This window comes from Thermothelomyces thermophilus, chromosome 5, assembly GCF_000226095.1.
Source record: "Thermothelomyces thermophilus ATCC 42464 chromosome 5, complete sequence".
NCBI classification, from domain to species: domain Eukaryota; kingdom Fungi; phylum Ascomycota; class Sordariomycetes; order Sordariales; family Chaetomiaceae; genus Thermothelomyces; species Thermothelomyces thermophilus.
Window position 1 is genome coordinate 3,015,348 of NC_016476.1, and position 25,478 is coordinate 3,040,825.

The window sequence follows — 25,478 nt, forward strand, 5'->3', positions numbered from 1 at the left end:
ATTAGACGTCTAGCAAACATCGCTGCTGTTTTAGGAAGCGAAACGTTTGGGTGTAGGCAAGTGACAGAAAAAGGAACCGGAGAGGATTCACGCTGCCGTTTGTGCTGCGATTGCCCGTCCTAGCTGTTGGACAATTGGGGACAACATGTGTGTGTGTTTGTCCAAGCTGCATGCCTTGATCATTGTGATTTCGTAAGATGGCCCCGGGACGTGGTCATTTGCAATATCAACTGTTACAGTATTTGACTATCTGTGGGTCAGATCTGACTGACCCACCAACAGGGATGACGAGCCAGGGTGTTGACATGTATTTAGACAGCATCTTCGAGTGCCTCTGGCACTTAGAACAATCAACGCTTTTATCACCTACTTCTGCAGACCGTAACAGTTGGTCCAGGAGTGCCGCCCACGGCGCGAATACCGCTGTGGTGTCGTACTTGTTTGCAGCCTTCCAGAGCTGTACTGATTGCAGCCACCGAGCTGTAGCATTAGCTCCTTCCTGGCTGTGATTGGGTTTGAGTCAGGAAGGCAGCGTGAGGCATTCTCACGCTCCTTCCCTTCTTCCCTTCCTCGTCGATGAACAGACTTCCGCTTGTGACTAGTCCCTTACCAGGATGGCGGCGGTTTTGTTTCGTTGGCTGTCTCTATTCGTCCAGAATGCGGACACATTGCAATTTACCATCAGTACATTTTAAAGTTTGATGAAGTCGTCTCGTTCAATTTGTCAGTCATGGACATTCTCTGAGATAGTCAAGGAAAAGAGAGAATGAATTCGTACGATCTCTCGGAAGGAAATCACATTCGAAGAACCCCGGCAAGTGCAATATATTATTCTTGTTGCATGGTCTAGCACGTCTTAGGGCCGCAACCGTTGCCATCAGATGATAAGAACCTTTCCATCAATCCGTTTCGGCCTCATGGTCGGGGTCCCGCCCAAGGTCAGTTTGGGCAATGTCGCGATTAGCACGCCCACCTCTCGGCCCCGTCGTGATCTAGTGGGACTACGGCAAAGCCGTAGAGTGCAGAAAATTCGAGCGCATTGGAACCCCCCCCCCCTTTGCCCTTCTCACGGCCGTCACCCAAAGCCGCGTTATCGGTTGGATCACTGTCCGGGTGTACTGTGGTGTGTAGGTTTGTTGAAGCTATGGTTCAGGCTTACTAATCATATCAGATCGGCAACGTAACTGCCGCGAAGATGCCGACACACGAACGTGATGGCAAACCAGGAGCAGTTCACAAGTGACAGTCCTGCGAACTGTTTACCACAGCGCCGAGCCTGGTCCAAATCCCTTCAATCCCCATGTCCTCACGGCCGCTATGTCGGGGATGTATGTCAATATTGGCGACCAGAAGGGAGACAAAGGCGCCAACCAAGAGGCACTTACTCATTTTTGAACTTGATCAACGGTTTCAGTTTCCCCCGCAGCAGTGTCGGGGTTACGAAAGACGACACTGCGCGTCTAATTAAAGGGGTACGTGGCAAGTCGAGTACTACAGTCAGCTCACACAGCCCAAGCAATCACTCCGTCCCCCCCCCTTTTCCAGAACAGTAGCAAAAACGAAAGAAAGAAAGAAAGAGAAAGAGAGGCAAGAAAAAAGAGAGGTTATCACTTACCAGCCCGAGGATCAGGTGTATGCCGGAAGGCGCGATGTTCATCTTCCCGGTCGGTTGATGGCCTTCGATTAATCTCGCAATGTTGCGCCCAGCAATCACGGCCTGCATCATTCCAGGTTGCGCGGCCTTGTGGGCACCTGAGTCGGCGATATCACCGACGGCAAAGAGATGTGGATACCGCGGGTCCTGGAACTGCATCGTCGGCAGGACGCGGACGAACCCGTTGGCCGGGTTGACCACTTCGGACCCGAGCCCGGCGAGAAACTGGTTGTTGGGCGTCTGGCCGCTCGCCTGGATGACAAAGTCGGCCGGCAGCACCCTCACGTTCTGCAGCCGGACCTCGGCCGGGACCCGGCTCCCGCCGCCGCTGCCGCCGCCGCCGACGACGATGGATCCATCCACCGACCGGCAGCCAATGTGTTAACCGTCCGCTGGCCGTAAACTCACTCGGTGGGTTGCTGGAAGGAGCTTGGCAAGCTCTCTGATCGTACTCTGGTTTTCGAAGCAAAGATGTAAGTAATCAATACCTATTTCAGCGACTTGCACGCTCCAGGGTTTGGAGGATGCATGAAAAAGGGGTCAGGGGCGGCTTACCTTGCCAACATATGAACGTCCAACGACTACTACGTTTCGGAGGGCCGCAGAAGCTATCATGATATTGCAAAGAGAGTGTCGAACGTAGTGGCAAGCTCGAGTAAGCATTCGAGAGAGCTTTATAGCAGGTGGCTTAAAGTTCTGAAAGATGCCTTGTTAGACTATCTATATTTAAAGGAGAAAAACCAGTGATATTTATAGATAAAGGAATTGGCTAAAGCATTTGTGAGCGTGCTACACGCTGTAGCTAGCGCGTGGCTAGTGCTTTAGAAGCTCTAGTGCTTCTGACAGAGAGAAACACCGTCTCCGGGGCCTTGGAGGTCCGGATTCAGGGTTGTAAGGGCCGGCTGATACCAAAGTGTCGAAAAGCAAAAGCGACGCCGCAAGCGACGCCGCAATTGCCCGCCAGCAATTGCACCTTAAGTATGGGTATTCTGACACAAAGACAATACGTAGGATGAAGATGGGAAAATGTATATTGAAGATAAAAAGGACAATGGAAAAAGAAATGTCACTTAAAAACCACACGTTGTTTCTATAAGTGATATCAATCTCTTTGTTTCTTACGGAGTATTGCTTTAGCGGTCACCTAGCTTTATCTGGTTATCGAAATTATTGGCCCTTCGGCAGAAGGTTGCCCAAAGAAACTGTGGTAGTCCATGGTATATTATTTTGCTAGTTGAAAGATGGACGGTTCTCCCCTGCAAAAGATGGCCCGCAGGCCCCTAATAAATACCCCCGTCTAACCACTCTGCCGACCGTACCTTCTTCAGCCCCTCGGTCTCGGCGCTACCGGTGGATTGCCTTTTAAGTTACGTCTTGGGCATACGTGTATGTCTGAAGTCCGAGACTCCAGCCGATGATCCCGGCAGTTTCACAGAAGTTATGGGGCATGCCCGATCTCCCTTTTCGGATGTAGACGGTGAACTGGATTTGGGGTCACATCCTCTCAGAAATACCCGAATGTTACCAAGAGGTTTCGCCCTGGTCGTCACCGACGAGATGAACGAATTCCAACTTGTTCTTTGGTCCTCTTATAATTTGTACCATAATATACCACTCTTTAAGTCCTCAGGTACGCACACACGGCCTTCCCCCATCTAACACACCCTTTGTACACCCACATGCCCGGGGCATTGCCAGTTTTCAACCCTTCGATGGCGTCGGCCAGCTGCGGCCCGAGTCCGTCAGCTTTGATCTCGTCGAGGGTATACAGATACGTCTTGAAGCTGAACAGTATCGCCTGCGTCTCGGGCAACCGGGTCAGAGTTTGCAGCTCCACCCGGAACCTAGCCTTCTCGACGTCGATCTCTTCATCTTCCTTGACGTCCTCGCCCACATGAACGTGGTTTCCGCTCGGTGCGTAAAGGTTTGGATGAGTTTGGACGGCCCACTGATCAGTCACGCCCGGCCGTGTCAGTCAGGCACGACGAAGAAGAATTCGTGAGACGATGAAGAAGCAAACATAGAAAACAAGATCGATCAGAAACGAAACAGACCACCAAAACCAAAAAACTAATGCCAGACGACGATGCAATATGTGGAGGTTTAAATTAGGTTTAAAAGAGGGGGCGGGGAAGAGACATACGTTCATTCTCTTTACGCTCTTGCCCACCTCCAACCGGGCAAAGTACCTCTCCATACTCGCTCCAATCTTCGAATACGCGGGCACTGGAGAGTGAATCTCGGCCAGCCGCTTCCCCAGCTTCTCGGACGGATCAAACCCGGACGGGTGACAGCAGACGAACGCCACGGCCCTGTGCTCGCCGCCGTCTGGTTCGCGCAGGAGCAAGAACATGTCGTCTTCGACCGTCTCCCCCAGAGCTCGGAGCATCGTGGATGCTTCAGAAGGCGGAGGAACCAGGGGTAGGCTTCGGCCTGTGACTTTGTTACGGAAGACAACCTCGGACGGGCCGGAAGAGGGGCGGACGAGGCTGAACATGGTTGGGTAGCGACGTGGTAGGTAGGTGCCGAGGAGGTACGAGTACAGTTCCCGAACTGCTGTGTAGCCGGATGGAATAGCACCCATTACCGCGGACTGGCGCTCATCTATGAGCTTGCGGCGTGACATTACTCGGTCGTGGTAGTTTCTGTCCATGACGATGAGATCGGCAGGGGTGCTGTTCTGAAGTGCTGTGAGGTTTTATATCGTATTAGTCTTCCAGTACTTAATACCAACTCCCGCTTAAGTCTCGCATCAGTTCCCGTTCTGAACCTACCCATTGTGATATGATACGTTGGCTTGATCGGCCTCAGCTTCAACGGCGGTGTGGCGTCCCAGACGAAGTCGTCCAGGGGTTCGATTCTCGGCTCCCAGCGGACAGACGCCTTGCTCTCTTCTCGTCCCGCTCCATCTTTGGCCGAGCTTGATCCCATCACCTCAACAACATCCCGGCTGCCCGCACGCGAAGAAGATATCGGTCGTTGACGAGGAAGAAGTCGCCGAAGGCGACCAGCAATTGTTGCCACAGTCAGTGACACAAAGAACAACAGCAGGACAGTGAGAGATGTCATTTTCCAACGATGGTAATGTACGTATAATTACGTCTCGGTTTGGGATTTCAATCGACTTTTTTTGAGGCTCTCTTATTCCCTACTGTGTAGTGGCTTTACTTTATCAAAGTCGGTGTCCCTGATAACCCCCTCGGCCCGAAACAGCCTAATAAAGGGTCTACCCCGACGCCTCAAGTTTATCTAATGGCCATATCCATGTTAGCGGCATGTTGTGGTGATCTCTCGGCCTGGTAAAGGGCCCAATGACAATCGGCGAATTGCGCCCCGCCTGCAGCTTCCACCGGCCGCCGCCGGGTACCGACAGCCGAATCGGAGCAACTCAACTTTGACCAACCTCTGGGGGGATTTTTTCGTTAATTCCACTTTATCCTCATTAGTGTAAGAATCCAGGGCACCAACGATCATATGTTTTCTGTTACTTAAACGGAAAGCGATGCGGACCGCGATGCTCACCATGACCCCAAGCTCGCCAATCAGGACCTGGACCCCGCCCCCAAGGAGGACGGTGAGCTGCTATTCACTCATCCTGGACTTGATCCGGTCCACAGAGGATTCTATCGCCGTCCAGAGACCCAACGATCCCCAGATCCTGCACTCCATTTTCGGCGGCGTTACGTACAAGCACGAGGGGCTGCCAGAACGGTCGTGGCGGCCAAACCCCAGCGGCGAGGTCGACGTCGTGGCCATCGTCTACAGGCCCAAGGCGGGGCGAGACGAATCCCTTGATCAGGTTCGGGGCCCGCTGGGGCCAGGGGCGCATGACCAATGACTTCGGCAAAGTCCCCTGGCCGGCCGTTCAATCGCAAGATGTGGACCGGCTATTTCCGTTTTGACGGCTCCAAGTGCGTGCTGCGGCCCGCTCGAGATTCCCTGGAGCTGGCAGTGAGGCTAGGTAAAGAGGCTCGTGCATACTAGAAGCTCTGCTGTCACGCGGTGGCTACGTCGAAGTGAGCTATCTAAGCGTACCTCTCTGACCTACCATCTCCAGGCAGTGGTAAGTATTCCACCCCGGTATGTACTGTACATGCTGTACTGTGCATACGCTATACCCAGATAGCTAGTTTTCTGGCTGCTAACCGGCGGGTGTCAAGTGTGAGGTCAAACATACCATGCGGTATTAACGCAGGTGAGAAAGAAGCGCTCTCTCATGTACCGGGTCGAAAGCTTTGAAGTGGGTTACAACTACTTACTGTCCAGCTTAAGGTCCCTTACTCATGTGCCTTCTTACTGGTACCCCGTCCTACCTCCCTATGAGCGATAGAACAAAAATGATGCAGGTGCTGCGGGACTTGTGGTCTGGGCCTTGAAGGAAGTTCCAGGCACGCCGGTACACGCCTAGCACGAAACGTCATACCGGAATAGACGCCCTCGTCAGCCCGCGGTTCCTTGTATTAGAGATATCGCAAATGCTCTAACGGCTTCCCGGAGCGTGGACACGACATTGCGCTGCGCCCAAAAGTGATCCGCACTCGAGACCTCGTGAGCACGAAATTTGGAGTGCTGGATGGCTTGTAGGCGAGATGCCCAGTTTCGGAGCTTTCGGACAGGCACGAAGCCGTCACGGTCACCGTAAATGGCTAAAGTGGCGTTCTTCACCAACTTATCTTCAGCTTCCCCTAGGACGGCTCGAGGAAGGGTGTCCGGTCCCGAGGGTCCGGATGAGACGGGTTCTTTGCCGCCACCTGTAGCAAATCGAGACCATGCCCTTCCGGACAAGCTGAATAACGGCGGCAGAGACATGGTGGCCAGATTCGTGACGAACCCTTGCAGAGGCGAGACGAGCAGGTATGCCGGAACGAAGGAGGTTCGATCAGCAATCGGAAGTAAGTGATCGGCGACAGCGTTACCACCTCCAACCGAGGCCGTCGGCGCCTGGCCCCTCTCGTTAAGCGACAGCCTGTGACCCTTCTTAGTCCGCGCCACGAGTTCCGCGACTCCATGTCGGATTGCTTCCTCAAACTCTGTCGACCGAGAGCGGCGCGACTCGTGGCTCACGCGGCGTTCCTCGTCGCCACCAACCCTCAAGCCGACATGTATGCGAGGAGACTTTGGCCGAGAAGCAACGGCAGCGGCTTCCCTTGCACTCGCTAGCACGACATTCTGCTTCCCCGCGAGATATTGCGCGCGCAGTCGGATCTCGGCAGCAGGAGTCCCGCACCCCGGGGCATGGAACAACCCGAGTATTGTCTCAAGCGAGGGAAGCTGGGAAGCAATCATGGAGCCGTATGAGTAACCGCCCAGCAGAAGGATCGGCACAATATCTCGGGTCGTCGGCTCTGACGATGTTGGTGTGGCCGGCCGTATGCGGATTGGGCACGCTTCACCCCCATCCGCCCTCAGATCTGTACCATCCTCATCCTCATAGGTACCTTCGACTCTACTTGACGCGCTCGCGTTAAACGGATCGAGAAAGTGGACGTAGTGGCATACAAACCCGACGACCGACATGTAGTCAGCCCGCTCGGCTTTGGCCGTCCACGAGGTCCTGCCCGCAGAACCATGGGCACCCCTAATAATGCGGGTATCAGTGAGCACTATTTCACGCTGTAACGGCAAACCTTGGAGAATGAAGGACAGTCCGCACCTGAAATTGAAGGTGCCGACGAGGAAACCCAACTGCAGCAGGGTCCCGGCCACCATGTCAACAACTGGATCGTCATAGCAGCCGCCCAAGGGCGCATATGGATGTGCAAATATGGCAGCGTGTTTCCGCCACGGAGTTCCGTCGGGAACAGCGCCCAATGAGGCTGGGTGATAGATTCGACAATCGAGCGGGAGTCCGTCGTGGAGACTTGGGATGGTGAAGGTCAAGCTCGGACTCGGAAGCGCCGCCGAGGGCAAAGCCATTGTCGCAAATCCACAAAGACCTCCCAGAAGACTTGAGACAGGTCACAGCCCGGCAGGCGGCGGGGATTGCCGTCACCTCAAGAAGGCAGGTTTAGGCATGTGAAGGGCGCGCATGCCCAACCCAAGCATTCGAGTTGGTTTCAATCCAGTGGTTTTGCAAGCATACTGAGTACCCAGTAAGTTGGCAGAGCTGCCGTGGCTGCTCAAGATTTCCTCTTGGCAGCCTGGCCTGGTGGGGATGCCCACCGTCTGACCAATCGCACTCGTGTATTACTCAGCAGCGCCACGTTGCCGTTTCCATCTCACGGCAAGGGGCCCAAGAGCCTGCCTCTTCGGTCCCCTTCTCCTTCCTGCGTTTCTACTTCCTGAATTATCTTCGTTGCTGAGTGCTAAATTATTATAAAAACCAGTTTTACCAGGACTTTCCCAGGAAGTCGGTGATGGATGGAAGCACATGCAAGGCTTTTTCTTGAAAACGCGGTTCAACCACCACCTTCATGCTGTGAAACCAGCCTATCCCGCCATTGACCACGCTTACTCAGAGCATGACCCCGCGCTCACACACCATCCGTTACCCTATACTGTTTTTGGACATCGCGACATGTGATAGAAACCATACACGAGCGACTCGACTGCAGCTCAGGAGTTGGATAACAACGCCGCAGCCCGTTCGCTTCATAAGTATGATGGTCTGTTGAATACATCAGACACGCTACTAAAGCGGAAGCAGGTCCTTCCGTCGGTCTCTCTGGAACTGACTCGTGGCATCAACGGAAGTCGCCCCTGGACATTTAACTCCTCGTGGGGTAATTGGGTTTCAGTCGTGTGTCACCCCTGCAGGGTGGTAGGCTCTTCGAGAATATTCTCATCAGGGATGAAAGGCATGTTTTGCAAACATCCCCAGTGTCAGGGTCGCTTGTAGTCTGAACCTAGAGTGCCGAAATTCGGCCTCGGAGAGGTGCCCGGGAGCCCCTGCTGCCAAGCCGCATTTCTCTACATTTGAAAGAGTATGGAATTTGAAGGCCAGCGAAACTGCTGCCCACGTTCAGAAATCGCAGCTTTCCGTGAAGCCCGAGAGCCACTCGTGCCCTTTCCTCCATGCTGCGCGTTGGGCTGCTCCGGAACTCGAGAAAAGATGGACGTTGGCTGCTTGGTGGCCCGGCTTCTGGGCCGTGCAATTACACACAGCCCCACCATGGAGGATTTGCAACCTGCTACCCCACAATTTTAATGTGCCTGCCGTTGCGCTCTCGAGATCCAATGTGGGGTACCCCACGTTCCTGGTTGCCAAGTTTGGTTGGGATACAAGGGCAGGATCCCCGTCATGTGGCCTTCTCAAGTGCTCGCGGATCGGACCATTCGAATAGAACAAGAAAACAGCGCGGAATCGAGGAAGTCCGAATACCTCCCGCCCTTTACTCTTCTTCATTTACCTCGGCGCTATCAAAAACATCCTAATACGTCTCTATGCTGAGACTTTAGCTGCAACAAATGCTTAGAACTTGCCAAAGTACCCACGCCAATCTTACGCCAACCTGACCCGCATATCCGACGCACCTCACGAATGATCGATACGTCATACAGGGCTTCGGGTCTTCCCTTGATTGAACATCAGGCCACTTCTGCGAACTCGATCATCCTTCTGAGATAGGCCGTCTCAAAAAGATATTGCTACCTCGGCAGCTAAGCAGTGGAAGGGCTCCCCCAAACCCCTTCCATTATCGTCTATCCTTCCATTACCATCGTCATGCCCGACCTCCTACTCCATGAACCACGAACCATACAGGCCACGACCGCAGGGCTTGGTTCAGCGACGCCACCACTCCTTGACCCTACTAAGCTTAGGAGGAAGAGGAAGAATGCCGACCATGGCCTGTTCGGGACATCGCGTCTCGTCCGGAATGTCGGTAATCTTGCCCTGTCACTGAGAGATGGCCTGTCTGCCTCGGAGCGTGAAGAGATCAGAAAGAAGGAGGAGCGAAGACAAATACTGATTGCCCGAATGGAAAATGTAAGTGCAGGGCTCCCAGGTGCCTTTCTCGCCAACCACTGACAGCGCGGACATGGCAGGCATCGACCTATAAAGCCTGGTACGAAGCCGCTACGGAGCTGGATCAGCTCGAGGGCAACGACAAGTGGAAACTTGACGACTCGACCGGTGAACCCGACTACCGTCCTGACCTGATCCGGTCTTCACTGAAAGAACTGGACACCGCCCGGACCAACTGCGACATCAACGCCATGCTGTATCTGCTCAGAACTGCATTATCGCGGGACATTGGCGGCATGGGGCACGTGGAGCTTTACCGCCACTCTTACGTTGGGACAAAGGCGTTGATCGAACAATATGTCAATTCGGCCCTTCAGACCATCGAGTCGTTGGTCGACAAGTCCGTCTCCCAGACCGAACTGGACCCTAAAGACCTGCTGGAAGGGATGGTCTACGCGAGACAAAACTTTGGTAGGAGTGCTTTGCTTTTGAGCGGAGGGGCAACGTTCGGCATGGCGCATGTCGGGGTGCTGAAGACGCTTTACGAACAGCAGCTTCTCCCCCGCATCATGTCGGGAGCGTCTGCTGGGTCCATCGTCTGCGCCGTGTTATGCACTCGCAAGGACGAAGAGATTCCCGAACTGATCGAAAAATTTCCGTATGGCGACCTACGCGTTTTTGAGGGCGAAAACGAGAGCCTCACGACCCATCTCCACAACCTTTTAACGAAAGGGTGGTGGTCCGATATCTCAAACCTGACCAGGGTGATGCGTTCCTGGCTCGGCGACGTGACCTTTCTGGAGGCTTATAACCGGACGCGGCGAATTTGCAACATTTGCGTGTCGTCCGCCTCTATCTACGACGTGCCCCGGCTTCTCAACTACATCACCGCTCCCAACGTCCTCATATGGTCGGCTGTCGCCGCCTCATGTTCCGTGCCCCTGATTTTCAAGGGCCAGCCCTTGCTAATGAAGCACCCAGTCACCGGCGCCCACGAGCTTTGGACCCCGACGCCGCAGCAATTCATTGACGGCTCCGTCGACAATGACCTTCCAATGACCCGCCTCGCCGAGATGTTCAACGTCAACCACTTTATCGTCTCTCAGGTTAACCCGCACGTTATACCTTTCCTCCCCAGAGATGAGCAGGTCATCCCAGGCAAACTGAGTCACGAGAAGCCGGCGCGTGGCCTCGCTCGTGAGTTGCTGATCAAATTCGGGTCTATTACGAAGGAGGAAGTGCTCTACAGAATGCAGTTTTGCGCGGAGATGGGCATATTCCCCAATCTTCTCACCAAGCTCCTTGCGGTAATGAGCCAGAAGTACTCGGGCGACATCAACATCCTGCCTGCCATCTCAAGGAGCGATCTCCCGCTCATGCTGAAGAACCCCACCCCCGAGTTTATGCTGCGCAGCTGCGCAGTTGGCGAGCGAGCAACATGGCCGAAACTAAGTCGCATCCGCGACCGCCTCGCCATCGAGTTAGCCCTTGATCAGGCTGTTCACGCCCTGCGCGCCCGGGTGGTCTTCAGCAGGAGCCAGGTCAACCTCCGCCGCGCAATGGGCGTACTCAGGCCCATGGCGTACCGACCTCCAGGCGGTTCCAGGGGCAGGCCGGCGACGTCGGGCGAACCGAGCCCGTCGTGGGGGGCTATTTGCGTCGTTCAACCGCCCAACTCCGGTGAGACTACGCCGTCGGACGAAAAGACGTTCGGGAGGCGGCGGGGGTCGGGCGCAAGTATCCAGCTCGTGGTGGCCACGAAGCACAAGAAGCCGCTACTTCAGGACGACGACCAGTCGGACGACGACGAACAGCTAGAGCTCAAGTTTCGGCCGTCACGCTCAAGAGGTGGCCCGGCTAGCGGTAGTGGGAGTGGGAGCGGGAGTACTACTACAACTGGCGGCAGTGGCGGTGACGGTGACAGCGGTGTTGCCAGCGGCAGCAGCAGGGGCAGTGATGTCAGGCTCCCGCGGTTAAGGAGGAATGCCAAGAGCCATGGACATTTCCGCTCCGGTAAGCCCGCGCCGGATTTCTATCCTCGAGATCGGGTCCGGCCGTTTGTGGGCAGCGGGACCGCGTGGACCGGAGAGCCGATGACCTCGGGCTCCGGGTCAGGAGGGGCTGAAGTAGGGGACGACGCTGGTGATTCAACTACTGCTGCCGAGGACGAACCAGGGAGTGCATCATCGCCTATCAGAATACACATCTCTGCGCCCTGGGATGATGACGGAACAGATCAGGCTTTTGAAGGCTTGCAGAGTGATGCGGACCCATATGCTGCTGGGCCGTCCAGTCATTTTCGGGCCGAATCGCGAGAAAGAGACTCTCCGTCCAAGCTGCGATATTCTGAATCATGAAGCACGGAGTTCGAGGGCGTAAGTATCACAGCGCTGACAGGCTGGTTGTGATGGGTATCCAGAAAACAGCTTCAAAGGCACGCTGCATTTTGGAAAGGGTGGTTTGATATACTTACGGAGAGACGCGATAGAGGGAGCTACTTAGAGGTAGCAGGGTGAGAGTTTGGTACGGGATTGAAAAAGTAGCACGTTGGCAAGTTGGAAGACAGGGCGGTGCATAGAGCGAGGACGAGTATAAATTAGAAAGAGCATGTTAAAACACACTGTGTCCTTTGAACTCAGCCGACCGGCATTGGCAATGGCCTTTCCGTGCGCTGAGTGGTGTCCGAGTAGGATAATAGGGTGCGGTACGTCAATTCCCAGGCACGATGGTATAATTATGTTCTGTCTATCAGACAGCGAAACGTCGCTCTACTCTGACTGGGAGCTCTGTGGGTTGTTTTCAACACATAGCAACGCTTCATTGTCCTCAAGCATTCAAGCATTCAACGATAGTGACTCGTAAATGGAACGACTTAAAGTCAGCGCTGCTGCAAGTTTAAAGGTTCCGGCTATATTTATCCAGAGACGGCCGGGAGTTTGAACATACGCTCGATTCGCTAAGATGTGTATTCGGAGATTTAATTACTCATTAAATTCCCTACTCTGTACTCCCTACTCCGTACTCCGTACTACCCCGCCGAAACTTGGAACTATGGGTTGCAACTTCCTATGTACATACACTGGCATAGAACGCGCCTTCTGCTCTGCCGAGTAGACAAGGTACACTCACGACAGACATACGTACCTACACGTACTTCCAAACGACAAAACCAGGAATAACCACGACCTGCTTGTCTTTAGCCCAAACACAAACTATCCCGAAATGGCCGATACACCAGCCCCCCCAGCCCAGTTCACTCCCCGCTTCCGCACGGATATCTATCCATTCATTCATCCTTCCAAGTTTAGAGGTACTCTGCAGGACAAGGTCGCCATCATCACAGGTACGTGCTTGATATTCCCCCTTGCTGTGTGATACCTTGTTTTATTTTCCTTCAATGTGTCTATTGCAAAAGTCTTACTGTCGATCCTCTCAAGGCGCTGCGGGAGCCATAGGCCAAGCTCTCGCCGAGTCATTTGCTGTGGCAGGCGCGAAACTGGTGTTTACATACCACAATACGCCGCCGCCGCCCGAGTTAAAAGAAAGGTGTATGCGGTTCGGGGCTGCGCAGGTGGAGTTTGTCAAGTGCAACGTTGCCGAGCTGGAGGGGTGTGAGTCGCTGGTGAAACAGGTGAGTCGCCCTCTCCCGTACCCAATCTCTCTCCTCCGGGAATAGGCAGATCGAGAATGCGATCAGGGGTTGACATGGACAGGCGTTTGACCTCTATGGAAAGGTCGATATACTCGTCAACAATGCCGGCGCGAACGGCTTGGGACCGGTAAGGGCCTTCTGTCCATCCGATCCATCCACCCAATCCACTCTTCCACACGGGGTCCCCCAATGTCGAATGGCCAGAGGACGACTAAAAACAGCTGCAGATGTATGCTCAGGATCCGCGCGACTTTATCCACGACATTGCCGTCAACTTCCACGGTCCGTACTACCTCATGCGGCTGCTGCTCCCGCACTTCCGCGAGCGGCGCAGCGGATGTGTGCTGAATATTGCGTCGCGCGCGGGCACCGTCGCCATCCCGTACAGCACGAGCTACTGCGCGAGCAAGGCGGCTCTCATCAACCTGACAGCGTGCACGCAAAAGGAGATGGACGTCGAAGGGCTGGATGACGTGCACCTGTACGCGCTGCATCCGGGAGGCATCAAGAGTGCCATGACCTTGAAGAGTTCGTTATGTCCTTTCTTTTTGTTCTTTACATACATACCTGTTATCCTTGCCCGGATTGGATACCAAATAACTAAAGGACCTACTGGGAGGGTTGATAAGGGAGGAACGTTTGGGCTGACTCGGAGAAACACAAATCGGGCAGAGTACGCCAGCGAGTCCGTGTCCTCCCTCCCGCCTCAGGCACAGTCCATCTTCGCCAACCAGCTCGACATCTACAACGACTCGCCGTACCTGAACGGCATGGTGTGTGTGGCACTGGCGACGGGTGTGGGCAAGCGCGTGCTGCGGGGCAAGTACTTTGACGTCGGGCAGGACCTCGAAGACGTGCTGGCGCAGGAGGAGGCCCTGAAAGCGGATCCGGACCTGTACACGTTGCATACCAGCTTTCTGGGCGACTTGACAAATGCCGGAGTGCCGCGGGGGGGCTATCATGCGGAGGAGGTCAAGTTTGCGTTTCCCGGTTTTTGAGTCGGTTGGGGGTGGTGGTGGTGGTGGAGGATGGTTTTTCGTCTATTGGATATCCTCTAAGCGGGTCTTAGACGTGCCTGCGACGGCGGCAAGGCAGGTTGGGGGGCGGGGGGAGGGGCGGTACTAGTAGGGAATGTCAAAGGGTTTTCGGCTTTTGGTTGCCCGAACCGCCCACGGGAGGGTGAAAGAGATGTTGGTTCGCATCTTGCGCAGTATGCATGCACATTACCGCGCACTGGTGACTTGCGGCATACGTGTATTGAATCCGAAACCGGATGGAGCAAACCGGATCGCTTGTGTAACTACCTCTCCTCGAGTTCCGAGCAGCGGCGGCTTCCCTCGGATAATGGACCCCTGTTCACTGATAATCTGATAAGATGAGTCTGCAGCACTGTGGGTCTCGTGTGGATGCGCAGGAGCGGGGGTTTGGCGGGCGTGGGCCCTGAAACTGTGTACGACCCGTTCCGGTTGGTTCACTGGAGAAATGAACCAAAAAATGGCAACCAAAGCTCGAAACGAAGAGAAAGCGGTAGGTCGGTTCGAACGGTTGCTCCTCCGATCCCGGCCGCGTCCTAGCATGTCAGAAGACGGGACGAAGGATTCGTTCCACAGCTCGGCGTTCTTGGCCCTCTGGCAACACACACGAAAGAGCCAGGGGAAGGAAAGCGTACTCGTCACAACCCACACTAACAATTTCCACCCTTGGCACGAGCAATCGAACGAAAACACAGCTGAGAGCCAACTGAGGTGGGGTAGTCGTTCGCTCGTCAGAAGCCCTCCCCTGGGATCGGTTCCAGGGTGGGCTGGAATGAAACGGTCCGGGATGCTTTCTATGAACAAATTCGAAAATGGCTGTATGTAGTACCGACCCCCCGGATCCTCCTTCTTTTTTTTCCTCTCCCATCGCCTCAAAGTCCCCTATACCTCTTAGATGCCGCTTCGCCATCGTGCTCTTGGGCACCTTTGGAGCACCTTACGGCGTAGACCCCGCCGAGCACTATCCTGGTCGTGTCAACCCCAGCAGCAGCCCGTTGTCAAGTTGCAACCATTCTCAGGCTCATCAGTCGCCATGGGCTCACTTTCCGGTCTCCAAATGCCGCAACCGTTCAGGGTTCTCATAGCCGGCGGCTCGTACGGCGGTCTCTCGGCCGCGCTCAACCTCTATGACCTCTGCCGCGGCCTGCCTCCCCGGTGCGGCCCAGCGCCGGCCGAGGGTGAGGACCTGCCGGAGACGCCGCAGTTTGCCGTCGACATAACCGTCGTCGACGAGCGGGATGGCTTCTGTGAGGCTACCAGTAGCGCCTCCCTACCCTTGCTGTGCTAATGATTTCCAGACCACCTCATCGGCTCGCCCCTGGCGCTGGCGTCGGAAGCGTTCACCGAAAAGTGTTGGGTCAAGTATGACGACATCCCCGGGTTGCAGTCGCCCAACATCCACGTCGTTCAGGGCAGCGTCAAGTCGGTTGACCCGGCGCGCAAGGTGGCTACCTACCTCCCCCACGGCAGCACTGCCGAGCCTCAGGAGGTGCGGTACGACTACTTCGTCGCAGCCTCCGGGCTGAGGAGGGCCTGGCCTGTCGTGCCTCAATCGCTGCGCAGGAAGCAATACCTGTTCGAGGCTGGCGACCACATCCGTGCTGCCACAGCTGCGAGACATGGAGTTGTCATCGTCGGTGGCGGTGAGTCACTCGTCTCTCTTTTTCGGAGCAGCAGCATAAACAAGGAGGACATCATGACTGATCAACCCTAGGCGCTGTCGGCATCGAAATGGCCGCCGAGCTCAAGCTCGTCCACCCGCATCTCAACGTCACACTGGTCCATTCGCGCGACAAGTTGCTCTCCTCGGAAGCGCTGCCCGACGAGGTCAAGGACCGCAGCCTGGAGCTGCTGCGGGAAGCCGGCGTCGACGTGCTCATGTCGCACCGGCTCGACCGCACAGAGGAGGTCAAGGACGACAGCGGAAACAGCTGCCTCAGGGTGCACTTCACCAACGGCCACAGCATGCTGGCCGACCAGGTATCCCTCGCCGTGTCGAGGAGCGTTCCCACGACGACGTACCTCCCGAACGACGTGCTCGACGAGCAGGGCTATGTCAAGGTCCAAGCCAGGTATGTAACGCTCCCCTTTCTGCTGCTCCCTCCAAGTCAACCCTAACACTCGCACGCAGCCTTGCGTTCCCCGAGCAATCGCCCAACTCGGCCTTCCACTTCGCTGTCGGTGACTTGGCCAAGTGGTCCGGCATCAAGCGCTGCGGCGCCGCCATGCACATGGGCTACTACGCGGCCCACAACATCCACCGGCACATGCAGTTGCAGACGCAGACAGAGGGTCAGGCTGCTCAGGCGACTGACAAAGGGGGGATCCCGAAGCTGCTGGAGCTGGACGAGATTCCGCCCATGATCGGGCTGGCGGTGGGCAAGAAAGCCGTGGCCTACTGGCCTGAGGGCGGGATGATGTCGGGTGAAGATGTGATGAAGACCTTCTTTGGTGACGATCTCGGTTTTGCGAGTGAGTCGCCCCTGTTGAATCCACTTTTTTTCTCTTCCTCCTTTAGCCTTTTTTCCTTGAGGCATAAGTGTACTGACACGGATGCAGTCTGTTGGAATCATCTTCGACTCGGGGGCGATAAGGTCCAGTGACGTATGGTATTGCATTGCAGGGCGTTTTGGCCGGATTTTTCTTCCTTTTTTTTTGGACATGGATATGCAGAAAGCTTTTAGCACTTTCGGGTTCTGATATGATGGTATCTACACAAGTGAAAAGAAAAATAACATGGGATGGAGCAATAGCGGAATGTTGGTCCCACCCAGGTTAACCGATGCATCTTTCCGAATCGCATCCAAGTTTTTTTTGTTATTATTATTATTCTTTTTTGGGTTCGTCCTACATTCGGGTTTACAACTTGGGCACCAAACCGACCCCGGTACCGCCCATGACCTTCTCGTTATCGTCCAAGGGGCACAGCTGGAAGAAGCGCTCGCGGGAGCAGCTCACGAGGGCGGACCGCTTGTCGGGCAGGTCGATGAACTTGTGAAGCCCAAACCCGTGGATGAGGTCGTACATGAGGACCGACGTGTTGGTATACTTGGGCTCGCCGACCACGCTGGCGGTGCGGGGGTCGTCGAGGAAGAGGTAGTGCATCAGGCTCGACCACCAGGCACTGACGCGGTGCGGGCCGCGGTACCGCACGTCGCCGACGAGGCTGTGCCGGCCTCGGTCGTAGTCGCCCGCCGCGTAGTAGGAACCGATGCGGTCCTCCTGGGTTCGCAGAAAACCGCGTCCCATGCGCATCAGCATTACGCAAAGTCTCGAACTGAGGAGAGAGAAAGAGAAGGAGGAGAGAAAAGAGAGCAACTCACCTTTGCCCAGTAGACTTCAAAGTAGGCAAAAAAGGTGTCGTCGAACCGCGCAAGCACGGCTAGCCGGTGCGGGTCCTCGTGCACCCTGGCCAGATACTGCCGGTGCTGCTCGCGGGTGCCCGTCACGTTCCAGCCCTGCGACACGCGCGGGTCGTTCTGCCAGGCGTGGAACAGCTCCACGTGTGCCGGATCGGCGGCGTCGAGCGCCACCATGCTGAAGGTCTCGCGCAGGTGCGGGATGTAGCGGCTGTAGATGACGGACCCGGGCTGGGGCTTGGCCCGTCGCCGGGGGTGCCAGGCCGAGAGGGCGGCGGCGGCGGCACCGGACCCCGGAGCGGAGGCGGTCATGGTGTACTCGGGGGGCGGGAGTGGGTAGGACGCGAAGTCCGGGTCCTGCGACTCGGGCGCCCAGACGGGGCGCGGGCCGAAGGGGGAGGCGGCGCCTTGCCAGAAGGCGCTCCGCGAGACGAGGAGCTCGGTCGTGCCGGGGCCGGACTGGGCAGCGTCCTGGGGGGAAGGAAGCGGCGGCGGCGGCGGCGGCGGGTGGGCGGTGGCCAGGCCGAGCGTCTGGAGTTGCCGGGCTAGGCGGGCCGCGCCGGAGCCCTGGGCGTCGAGGCGGAACGCCTCCTCCCGCGGACGCAGGGTGAAGACGGCATACGTGATGAGCCAGAGCTGACCGACCGTAGGGGCCTGGGCTCCCGTCCAGCTCACTGCCACGGCAGGACTGCGTCTGGCTCTCGCCCATGGCGTGTTGTTTGACTCGCTTGGACGGTCGCTCGATTTGAGGTCTTGGGGTTCGGAGAAGAAGACGGAGGCGTTGTGAAGGGGGCTGGGGAGCGGCTTGTTGTCGCTCGATTGGATCTCGCCAGGAGTGAGCTGGAAACGATTGGAGTCGCCCGTGTCTCGGACGACGAAGTAGGGTGTCTGGTAGGGGTGTGGCAGCTTCAGGATCGGGTCTGACGAAGCTGCGTAGTCGGCAAAACGCCGTGGTGTTCTTGTTGGCGAGGACATCCCAATGTGTGTATAAGGGTATGTGTTGTATGTTATGTGTATGATTGTGTGAGTGCTCGATTGGGCGGACAGGAAGATGCGTCCAAAACTTAGACAGGAATCACAAGGTCACGAAAGCAGCAACAATACCAAGGAGATATGATCGCTCATCACATGCACGACCAAAAAAAAAAAGGGAAAAAAAAAAGGCAGGCCGTTGACCCAAACAAATTGCATCCAAGATGTGGGTATTCAATCAAACACCTACATCTGCATCCACTTTGGCAATGACCAGACGAGAGAGAGAACCGGGGTCCTGGATGCTGGGTCACGTTTCGCGGCAGAAACCGGTTTCACAGCTTCTGTGGGTTATTTCGTTTTCGCGAGACACCGCGTGTTCTTCCCGTGGGATGTGGATGATTAACCAATGAGCGACGGGCTAGGGTCCGAGAGGAGTCGCCCGGGTTCGGATCTGATAACTTTACTCGAACGCCAAGAAAGCGGATCAGATAATTCTGCGTAGCACCTCCTTGGCGCCCGATCTCGGAGGTCTAGATTCTGGCGTGGAGTTGTTCATTGCCGTCCCGATTCATTGCCCGCACAGCCATCAAAAGGCTACGGACGGGTATCCCGAGAAAAAGGACAGGTGAAAGAAAGAGAAGAGAAGAGAAAGATAAACATTACATATGGTAGCAGAGATCACTCACCTACCGTCAAATCAATACAGTATCAGCTCCGACCGAACCAACGATCCCAGGTCAATGGATGAATAACACGGGTAAATGTGCCATCTGCCCTCGGAGAGTGCAGAAACAGCACAAGAGGAGAGACACTACCCGACACTAGCGAGAGGTAGCTGCTGTGTACTACCACAGTCGTCGCTTCCCTAGCCAGAAATTGAGGCTTGGCATGATTCATCTTATCAGATCCCGAGGACTTCGGCTCTCCAGTGGCCCCCTCTGCGGCATTTTACCAGGGCAAGGGCGGCCCACCACCATCGCACCACTCTGTGGCACTTTCGGTTAACAGATGGCGGAGGAGCAGCGACCTTGCCCCGCCAAGTGTGCCCGCAAAAAGAGAAGAAAAAAATCTGATCCGTTTTCTGGCTCCATGAGTGGAACCGCTTTTCATGACAACCGAGAATGCCCATCGGTCACGCCTTTCAGTACCTACTACACTAGGCCGAGCCAGCGGTGCCTCCGGGTTGTATCCGCGTGTCCTGTGTGGTAACCGAAGAGCGAGCGATGCAGCAGACCGGGGGCCCAGCTATGATGCACCACCGTCCCTCCTCGGGCACATTCTGGGCCAATCCGCAAGGTTCTCTTGGAATAGCCGAGAGGCTTCTGCTGGTGCGGGGCCCTGCTTGAATGCATCTTATCAGATTAGATGGAGCAAGGTAACCCTACACTAGTGTACGCGAAGTATTCCGTACCTACCCACGAATCCACACATTCGGCTCCGTACATACAAGCAGTGGAGCGGGCTGAACTCTGGAGCTCGGGTGCCTGTGTGGGTAGCGTGGCTCCCTCGCCAGTCGGTCTGGTACCGTCGCGTCCCGTCATGGTTTCTTTTTCTTTTTTTTTTTCTGCCGGTTCGCCCCGGCTATGCGGTTCCTAAACCCTCGCCCAACGCACTCGCTCAGTTCCTGTCCGTAGGTAGGCACCTAGGACATTGCCCCAAACCAACAGCTCCCTCTCTCCTTTGTGTTGTAACGGCTCAAGAAACTGCAAGTCGAAACATCCAACCATACCTACCTCGAGCGCCGTCAGAACTCAGAACAGAGGCCCGACATTTTCAAAGCGGTCGGTAGGCCATGTCTGTTCAGACCCCAGCTCACCATCCGCCCGAGGACGGCCTTGTCCTCCCTCAGCCCCAGAAACCGTCGCTCCTCTTTGGCCCGACAGACCCGCCTCTGGTAGACCTGACACTCGGGGAGCTGCTGAACCTGCAATGCCTTCACCACGGCACGCGAGAAGGGATCGTGATCCCGTGGACGGGGGCGAGATGGACCTACAACGAGCTTAACCACCACAGCCGGCTGCTGGCGGCCGCCCTGTTGGAGATGGGCATCGGCGTTGGCGACAGGGTGGGCATCATGGCAGGCAATTGCGAACAATACGCCGCCGTGTTCTTCGCCGCGACAAGGATAGGCGCCATCCTGGTGATCCTCAACAACACGTATACCCCGACTGAGGCGCAGTACGGCCTTGACTTTTCCGGTATGATTTTTTTGTTTTTTATTGACGCACCATCCCCTAGTTTTTTTCTTTTCCCTAATTTGTTGTTTTTCTCTTCATTTTTGCTTCCCATACCGTGCCTTAGCCTAACACTCGCTGTCGCACAGAGTGCAAAGTGTTCTTCACCACGAAGAGGATAGGGCGGCTCGATCAAGGGCCGCTCCTGGACCAGCTCGCGGCGCGGGCGACGGGCCCCAAAGTCGTGATTCTGCGGGGCGACTCGGAGGGGTACACCAGCTACGGGGACTTGCTGTCGCGAGGCTCCCGCGTCGACCCGGACCGGCTCCATCATGCCGAGATGAAGGTGGTTCCGCACCTCGTATGCAACCTCCAGTTCACCAGCGGCACCACCGGCCTGCCCAAGGCGGCCATGCTAACTCACCAGTACGTCCTGTCCTGGCCGTGCTCCCGCGTCTCTGTCTCGTTGTGTTTAAACGCCTGTGTGTGTGGTTATGTATATTTGCTAACACGTTATTCTCCCGTGTGTTCCAGCAACATCGTAAACAATGCCCGCTTCATTGGCGACCGGATGCGGCTAACCCCCGCCGACGTGCTGTGCTGCCCGCCGCCGCTCTTCCACTGCTTCGGCCTGGTGCTCGGGCTGCTCGCGGTGCTGACGCACGGGGCCAAGATCGTGTACCCGGCCGAGGTGTTCGACGCGCGGGCGACGCTGGAGGCGATCGTGAAGGAGCAATGCACGGCGGCGCACGGGGTGCCGGCCATGTTCGACAGCCTGCTGGCCCTCCCGGAGGCGCGGCGCCTACGGGCGGAGGACCTGCGCCTGCGCACCGGCATCATCGCGGGCGCGCCGGTGCCGCGCCACCTGATGGAGCAGCTCGTCTCGCGGCTGGGCATGGCCGAGTTCACTTCGAGCTACGGGCTGACGGAGGCATCGCCGACCTGCTTCAACGCCTTCACCGACGACCCCATCAGCCTGCGCCTGACCACGGTCGGCACCCTGATGCCGCACGCCATGGCCAAGATCGTGGACCGCGACGGCCAGATCGTGCCCGTCGGCACCCGCGGCGAGCTGTGCATCGGCGGCTACCAGCTGCAGGCCGGCTACTGGAACAACTCGGAGAAGACCAACGAGGTCATGGTGCGCGACGAGAGCGGGGTCCTGTGGCTGCACACGGGCGACGAGGCCGTCTTTGACGAGCGCGGCTACTGCTCCATCACCGGCCGCTTCAAGGACATCATCATCCGCGGGGGCGAGAACATCTACCCGCTCGAGATCGAGGAGCGCCTGGTGGCCCACCCGGCCATCGCCACCGCCGTCGTCGTCGGCCTCAAGGACGCCCACTACGGCGAGGTCGTCGGCGCCTTCCTGGGCCTGGATCCCGCCCACGGGCACCGGCCGCGGCCGGGGGCCGAGGAGGTCAGGGAATGGGTGCGCCGCAAGCTGGGCAAGCACAAGGCGCCCACCCACGTCTTCTGGCTCGGCGTCGACGGCGTGCCCAGCACGGTCCCCCTGACGGGGAGCGGTAAGGTGCGCAAGTTCGAGATGGCCCGGCTGGGGAACAAGCTCCTCGAGGAGGCAAAGGCGAAGCTCTAAGAAAGAGAGAGAGAGGAGGGAGAAAGGGAGCGGGGAGAAAAGAAGCGATGGCTGATTATTAATTACCTGCCATATATTCATGAGTCGGTTCAATTGATTTTGGGAAACTCGAGGAATAAAGGGCTAAGTAGCGAGGGTTTAATTAACGTACAGACAAGTATCTGTCAATTCAAGATTTTTGATAAATGTAGCATAAAGCTGCTTGATAGAGGGCGCCGATAATATGCGCGCTCCTAGACGTCGTCGGGGCTCAATGGGATTGTAATTTACTCTACGTATGTACTGTGACATATATACATACAATTACAGTTCCGTACGTGAAGTGTGTGTTTGCGGTGGGTGCTAACACCGCAGGGTGCCGGTATCTGTCAGGCCGAATGAGGTATTGCGAGTTTCGAGAATTAATAACGAGAAAGGGGCATCTGCTGTTGATGTTGCGTCGAAACTTCTTTCCATGCGACACTAAGCGCTAATCCTACAAGAATGGATGCTACCAATTGCCAGATAACAACTGCTGGTCGACTGGTGTAGTGGTTATCACGTCTCGTTCACAATAGGTGAATACAGCTGGAGTAATTCCACCGAGAAGGTGCCAGGTTCGATCCCTGGGTCGATCATCTCTTTTTGGTTTTCCTTCTTGAAATAGCTGCTTTATTCTCCCCCGAGCCCCAATTTGTGCTCCTTCGTCAGATGCACGCTTATTAGTATGTATAAACTTGAATTTGGGAGCTAGGCAGATCCTGTAGCGAGATTAATATGGGAAAGGGCTACTAATACTAATAATGCATTCTATTGCTGTAAAGATGCCTTCCTAGAATAGAGCTTGATGTAATTATGATAGCTAATTACAAGGCAGGTAGCTAGCATTTAATACTAGATAAATACTTTCCAATTTTATTTTTCAAACCCATTCGCTCCATCTCGCCCCGTGCCGATACACCAGCCCGTCCGTCTCGAACTGGGGCCCCTCGGCATCTAGGAGGTAGCCCATCTCGCAGCGGGTGAAGCTGACCTTCTTCTGCTGCTGCTCGTAAAAGACGTCGAAGCGGGGGTTCAGGGCGTCGTGCAGGTTCTGGACGTTGCCGGCCGGGTGCAGGGCGTGCCACGGCCGGACACAGGTCTGCCCCTTGCACGACTTGAGCACAAACAGCAGCGAGTCCAGACGGGCAACAACCTTCTCGAACGGCACCCCCAGCAGGGTGGCGGGGGGCTTGGCCGAGTCGCGAAGGAGGTTGTTGAGCTGGTAGGGGTCCGTCTAATAATGAAAATAATAAACCCCGAAAGAGAGAGACGATTGAAAGTCAGCAGGCCAGCCAGCCATGCAAGAGTCTCAAGAATAGAAGAAAAGAAGAAAAGAAGGAGGTCAGGGTGCTCGTACCGTCAAGTCGTAGAGCTCGTGCTCGTTATTGCACCACACGGCATAATACAAGTTATACTCGTCGCCGATGACGCGCAGGGCCTTGTACGTGTTGTTGCGCAGCAGGCGCTCCTCGTGGCCGGGAAAGGCCCTGCCCTCGGACAGGGCGAAGCCCCAGAACTCGACGGTGACGTGCTCGTGGCGGGAGCGGGCGGCGGCGTCGATGGCCGGGCGGGAGAGAGGGATGGCCTCGCCGTCGAAGCCGTAGTGGTCGCGGAGGCGGGCGGGGTCGACGCCGGCGAGGCGCAGGATGGTCGGGGCCAGGTCGACGTGGGCGGTCACGAGGCGGTCGGCGACGTGGGCCGGGGCGACGCCGGGCCCGCGCACGATGAGGGGCACGTTGATGTCCTCCTCGAAGCCGCACTCCTTGCCCGGCTGCAGGCGGTGCTGGCCGATGTGGAAGCCGTTGTCGGTCGTGTAGAAGAGGTACGTGTCGGCGAGCAGGCCGAGCTGGTCGAGCCGGCGCACCACGGCGTCGACCAGCTCGTCGACCGACTGCAGCACGCGCAGGCGCTGCCGGTAGAAGTGGTCGTTGAAGGCCACGTTGGCCGCCGTCTGCGGCGGCAGCTGACGCAGCCACCCGGCACCCCATGTCGCCACCGCCGGCTCGGCCGGGTTGAAGTGCGGCGTGCGCGGCACCACGGCGTCGGCGAACAGGTGCGCGTGCCGCGCCGCGGGGATCGGCGGCGTGAAGGTCACCCGCGACTCGATGTCGTCGTAGTCCCCGTCCTCGTCCCAGCCCCCGTCCCCGTCCGGCGTCGGCGCCTGGGCCACGTTACTGTGCGGCGCGACGGGCGCGATGCCGAGGAAGAAGGGGCGCGGCGACTGCGAGGCCTCGTCCAGGAAGGAGAGGGCCTTCTGGGTCAGCACGTCCACCGAGTGCTGGTTCGGGTAGCTGACGGGCGGGTCGCGGTTCCGCTGGAAGCTGGCGTTGAGGTACATGTAGGTGTAAGGGTCAAGCAGGAACTCGGTCCCGTTCCAGCCGGCCGGGTACGGCGAGTCGTAGTTGTCGACCGTGTGCGCGTTGAAGAGCTTGCCCGTGTAGTACGTGTCGTACCCGGCCTCCTGGAGCCACACCGGGAGGTAGGCCTCGTTCAGCCCCTGCTTCACAAACTTGGGGTATCCGCCTGCACTCGCTCTGGCGGTCAGCCTGCGTTCTTCATTCCTACGTGGGAGGGGGAAAATAAGGGGTAGTTGACAAAGAAAGGCACCAAACAAGGGGCCCGGGGGGGAAGGGGCCGGTACCATAAGGCGGGCTCACGTCGGTCACATTCGTGTTGTGCGCGAGCTTGCCAGTCCACAGAGAGACTCGGGACGGGCAGCAGATGGCCGTGGTGCAGTAGTGGCGCTTGTAGAAAGTTCCCTTGTCGATGAGATGTTTCTTAATCAGGGGAAGGTAGTCGAGCGACTGCAAGTGCAGGTCTTGGTCATCGGTCAGGATAAACACGATGTTGGGTTTCTTCTTCCCCTGAGAGATGGGACCCCACGGGCCGCCGAGACCCAGAGGCGTCTGTTCATGATCCCCAATTCCGATACCAGCTAGGGCGACAGATAGATGCAGGCCGGCGACGGCGACTCCGGAGAGACGCATCGTGGCAGGAGCGGGTGAGCTAAGGACGAAACGAAAGAGAAGAGAAAGAAAAGAAACCGATTGATGATTTACTGATTGATCACGGTAATTATGATATGCAAATGGTTGTGTGCCGTGAC

General features: G+C 56.6%; 9 protein-coding genes and 1 non-coding gene across 10 annotated transcripts; 5 read left to right on the forward strand and 5 right to left on the reverse strand.

Moving 5' to 3' along the window:
- Positions 1 to 1,233: 1,233 nt before the first annotated feature.
- MYCTH_103320 (uncharacterized protein) lies at positions 1,234 to 1,813 on the reverse strand (the record flags this gene model as incomplete). The annotated part of the gene is made up of 3 exons (XM_003665310.1): positions 1,234 to 1,305; positions 1,407 to 1,460; positions 1,616 to 1,813. 3 exons carry the CDS (start codon positions 1,811 to 1,813, stop codon positions 1,234 to 1,236), a joined length of 324 nt encoding a protein of 107 aa, XP_003665358.1.
- Positions 1,814 to 3,147: 1,334 nt separating this feature from the next.
- Positions 3,148 to 4,823, reverse strand: MYCTH_2308984 (uncharacterized protein). Its single transcript, XM_003665311.1, has 3 exons — positions 4,429 to 4,823; positions 3,798 to 4,342; positions 3,148 to 3,602 (listed from the first exon to the last, which is right to left on the reverse strand). The coding sequence occupies exons 1-3, from the start codon at positions 4,721 to 4,723 to the stop codon at positions 3,273 to 3,275; spliced, it is 1,170 nt and encodes a 389-aa protein (XP_003665359.1). The 5' UTR covers positions 4,724 to 4,823; the 3' UTR covers positions 3,148 to 3,272.
- Positions 4,824 to 5,773: 950 nt separating this feature from the next.
- Positions 5,774 to 7,768, reverse strand: MYCTH_2308987 (uncharacterized protein). Its single transcript, XM_003665312.1, has one exon. It carries the CDS (start codon positions 7,568 to 7,570, stop codon positions 6,095 to 6,097), a length of 1,476 nt encoding a protein of 491 aa, XP_003665360.1. The 5' UTR covers positions 7,571 to 7,768; the 3' UTR covers positions 5,774 to 6,094.
- Positions 7,769 to 8,898: 1,130 nt separating this feature from the next.
- On the forward strand, positions 8,899 to 12,213 carry MYCTH_2308988 (uncharacterized protein). The gene is made up of 2 exons (XM_003665313.1): positions 8,899 to 9,581; positions 9,641 to 12,213. Exons 1-2 carry the CDS (start codon positions 9,318 to 9,320, stop codon positions 11,915 to 11,917), a joined length of 2,541 nt encoding a protein of 846 aa, XP_003665361.1. The 5' UTR covers positions 8,899 to 9,317; the 3' UTR covers positions 11,918 to 12,213.
- Positions 12,214 to 12,540: 327 nt separating this feature from the next.
- On the forward strand, positions 12,541 to 14,501 carry MYCTH_2308989 (uncharacterized protein). Its single transcript, XM_003665314.1, has 5 exons — positions 12,541 to 12,903; positions 12,998 to 13,191; positions 13,274 to 13,339; positions 13,440 to 13,740; positions 13,885 to 14,501. The coding sequence occupies exons 1-5, from the start codon at positions 12,783 to 12,785 to the stop codon at positions 14,208 to 14,210; spliced, it is 1,008 nt and encodes a 335-aa protein (XP_003665362.1). The 5' UTR covers positions 12,541 to 12,782; the 3' UTR covers positions 14,211 to 14,501.
- A 792-nt stretch (positions 14,502 to 15,293) lies between these two features.
- On the forward strand, positions 15,294 to 17,397 carry MYCTH_70573 (pyridine nucleotide-disulfide oxidoreductase-like protein). Its single transcript, XM_003665315.1, has 5 exons — positions 15,294 to 15,493; positions 15,545 to 15,889; positions 15,961 to 16,318; positions 16,378 to 16,718; positions 16,806 to 17,397. Exons 1-5 carry the CDS (start codon positions 15,304 to 15,306, stop codon positions 16,847 to 16,849), a joined length of 1,278 nt encoding a protein of 425 aa, XP_003665363.1. The 5' UTR covers positions 15,294 to 15,303; the 3' UTR covers positions 16,850 to 17,397.
- MYCTH_2112226 (uncharacterized protein) lies at positions 17,106 to 18,580 on the reverse strand (the record flags this gene model as incomplete). The annotated part of the gene is made up of 2 exons (XM_003665316.1): positions 17,106 to 17,468; positions 17,570 to 18,580. The coding sequence occupies 2 exons, from the start codon at positions 18,578 to 18,580 to the stop codon at positions 17,106 to 17,108; spliced, it is 1,374 nt and encodes a 457-aa protein (XP_003665364.1).
- Positions 18,581 to 20,076: 1,496 nt separating this feature from the next.
- On the forward strand, positions 20,077 to 22,621 carry MYCTH_2308996 (uncharacterized protein). The gene is made up of 3 exons (XM_003665317.1): positions 20,077 to 20,778; positions 20,904 to 21,180; positions 21,289 to 22,621. Exons 1-3 carry the CDS (start codon positions 20,373 to 20,375, stop codon positions 22,349 to 22,351), a joined length of 1,746 nt encoding a protein of 581 aa, XP_003665365.1. The 5' UTR covers positions 20,077 to 20,372; the 3' UTR covers positions 22,352 to 22,621.
- A 246-nt stretch (positions 22,622 to 22,867) lies between these two features.
- MYCTH_t137 lies at positions 22,868 to 22,968 on the forward strand. The gene has a single exon. It is a non-coding gene; the product is annotated as a tRNA-Val (tRNA).
- A 193-nt stretch (positions 22,969 to 23,161) lies between these two features.
- On the reverse strand, positions 23,162 to 25,473 carry MYCTH_2095444 (uncharacterized protein). The gene is made up of 3 exons (XM_003665318.1): positions 25,014 to 25,473; positions 23,730 to 24,895; positions 23,162 to 23,606 (listed from the first exon to the last, which is right to left on the reverse strand). Exons 1-3 carry the CDS (start codon positions 25,357 to 25,359, stop codon positions 23,253 to 23,255), a joined length of 1,866 nt encoding a protein of 621 aa, XP_003665366.1. The 5' UTR covers positions 25,360 to 25,473; the 3' UTR covers positions 23,162 to 23,252.
- Between the last annotated feature and the right edge of the window lie 5 nt (positions 25,474 to 25,478).

Excerpts from the sequence above, each read along its gene's own strand:
- MYCTH_2308984 (XM_003665311.1), bottom strand. The coding sequence starts at position 4,723 with ATGACATCTCTCACTGTCCTGCTGTTGTTCTTTGTGTCACTGACTGTG. Across the intron at positions 4,343-4,428 it reads AACGTATCATATCACAATGG|CACTTCAGAACAGCACCCCT; the intron begins GTAGGTTCAGAA and ends AAAACCTCACAG. Across the intron at positions 3,603-3,797 it reads AGAGCGTAAAGAGAATGAAC|TGGGCCGTCCAAACTCATCC; the intron begins GTATGTCTCTTC and ends GTGACTGATCAG.
- MYCTH_2308987 (XM_003665312.1), bottom strand. The coding sequence starts at position 7,570 with ATGGCTTTGCCCTCGGCGGCGCTTCCGAGTCCGAGCTTGACCTTCACC.
- MYCTH_2308988 (XM_003665313.1), top strand. The coding sequence starts at position 9,318 with ATGCCCGACCTCCTACTCCATGAACCACGAACCATACAGGCCACGACC. Across the intron at positions 9,582-9,640 it reads TGATTGCCCGAATGGAAAAT|GCATCGACCTATAAAGCCTG; the intron begins GTAAGTGCAGGG and ends CGGACATGGCAG.
- MYCTH_2308989 (XM_003665314.1), top strand. The coding sequence starts at position 12,783 with ATGGCCGATACACCAGCCCCCCCAGCCCAGTTCACTCCCCGCTTCCGC. Across the intron at positions 12,904-12,997 it reads CAAGGTCGCCATCATCACAG|GCGCTGCGGGAGCCATAGGC; the intron begins GTACGTGCTTGA and ends GATCCTCTCAAG. Across the intron at positions 13,741-13,884 it reads GAGTGCCATGACCTTGAAGA|AGTACGCCAGCGAGTCCGTG; the intron begins GTTCGTTATGTC and ends CAAATCGGGCAG.
- MYCTH_70573 (XM_003665315.1), top strand. The coding sequence starts at position 15,304 with ATGCCGCAACCGTTCAGGGTTCTCATAGCCGGCGGCTCGTACGGCGGT. Across the intron at positions 15,890-15,960 it reads AGTTGTCATCGTCGGTGGCG|GCGCTGTCGGCATCGAAATG; the intron begins GTGAGTCACTCG and ends GATCAACCCTAG. Across the intron at positions 16,719-16,805 it reads TGACGATCTCGGTTTTGCGA|TCTGTTGGAATCATCTTCGA; the intron begins GTGAGTCGCCCC and ends ACACGGATGCAG.
- MYCTH_2308996 (XM_003665317.1), top strand. The coding sequence starts at position 20,373 with ATGTCTGTTCAGACCCCAGCTCACCATCCGCCCGAGGACGGCCTTGTC. Across the intron at positions 20,779-20,903 it reads GTACGGCCTTGACTTTTCCG|AGTGCAAAGTGTTCTTCACC; the intron begins GTATGATTTTTT and ends GCTGTCGCACAG. Across the intron at positions 21,181-21,288 it reads GCGGCCATGCTAACTCACCA|CAACATCGTAAACAATGCCC; the intron begins GTACGTCCTGTC and ends CGTGTGTTCCAG.
- MYCTH_2095444 (XM_003665318.1), bottom strand. The coding sequence starts at position 25,359 with ATGCGTCTCTCCGGAGTCGCCGTCGCCGGCCTGCATCTATCTGTCGCC. Across the intron at positions 24,896-25,013 it reads CGACGTGAGCCCGCCTTATG|GCGGATACCCCAAGTTTGTG; the intron begins GTACCGGCCCCT and ends GAGCGAGTGCAG. Across the intron at positions 23,607-23,729 it reads ACGAGCTCTACGACTTGACG|ACGGACCCCTACCAGCTCAA; the intron begins GTACGAGCACCC and ends TTTCATTATTAG.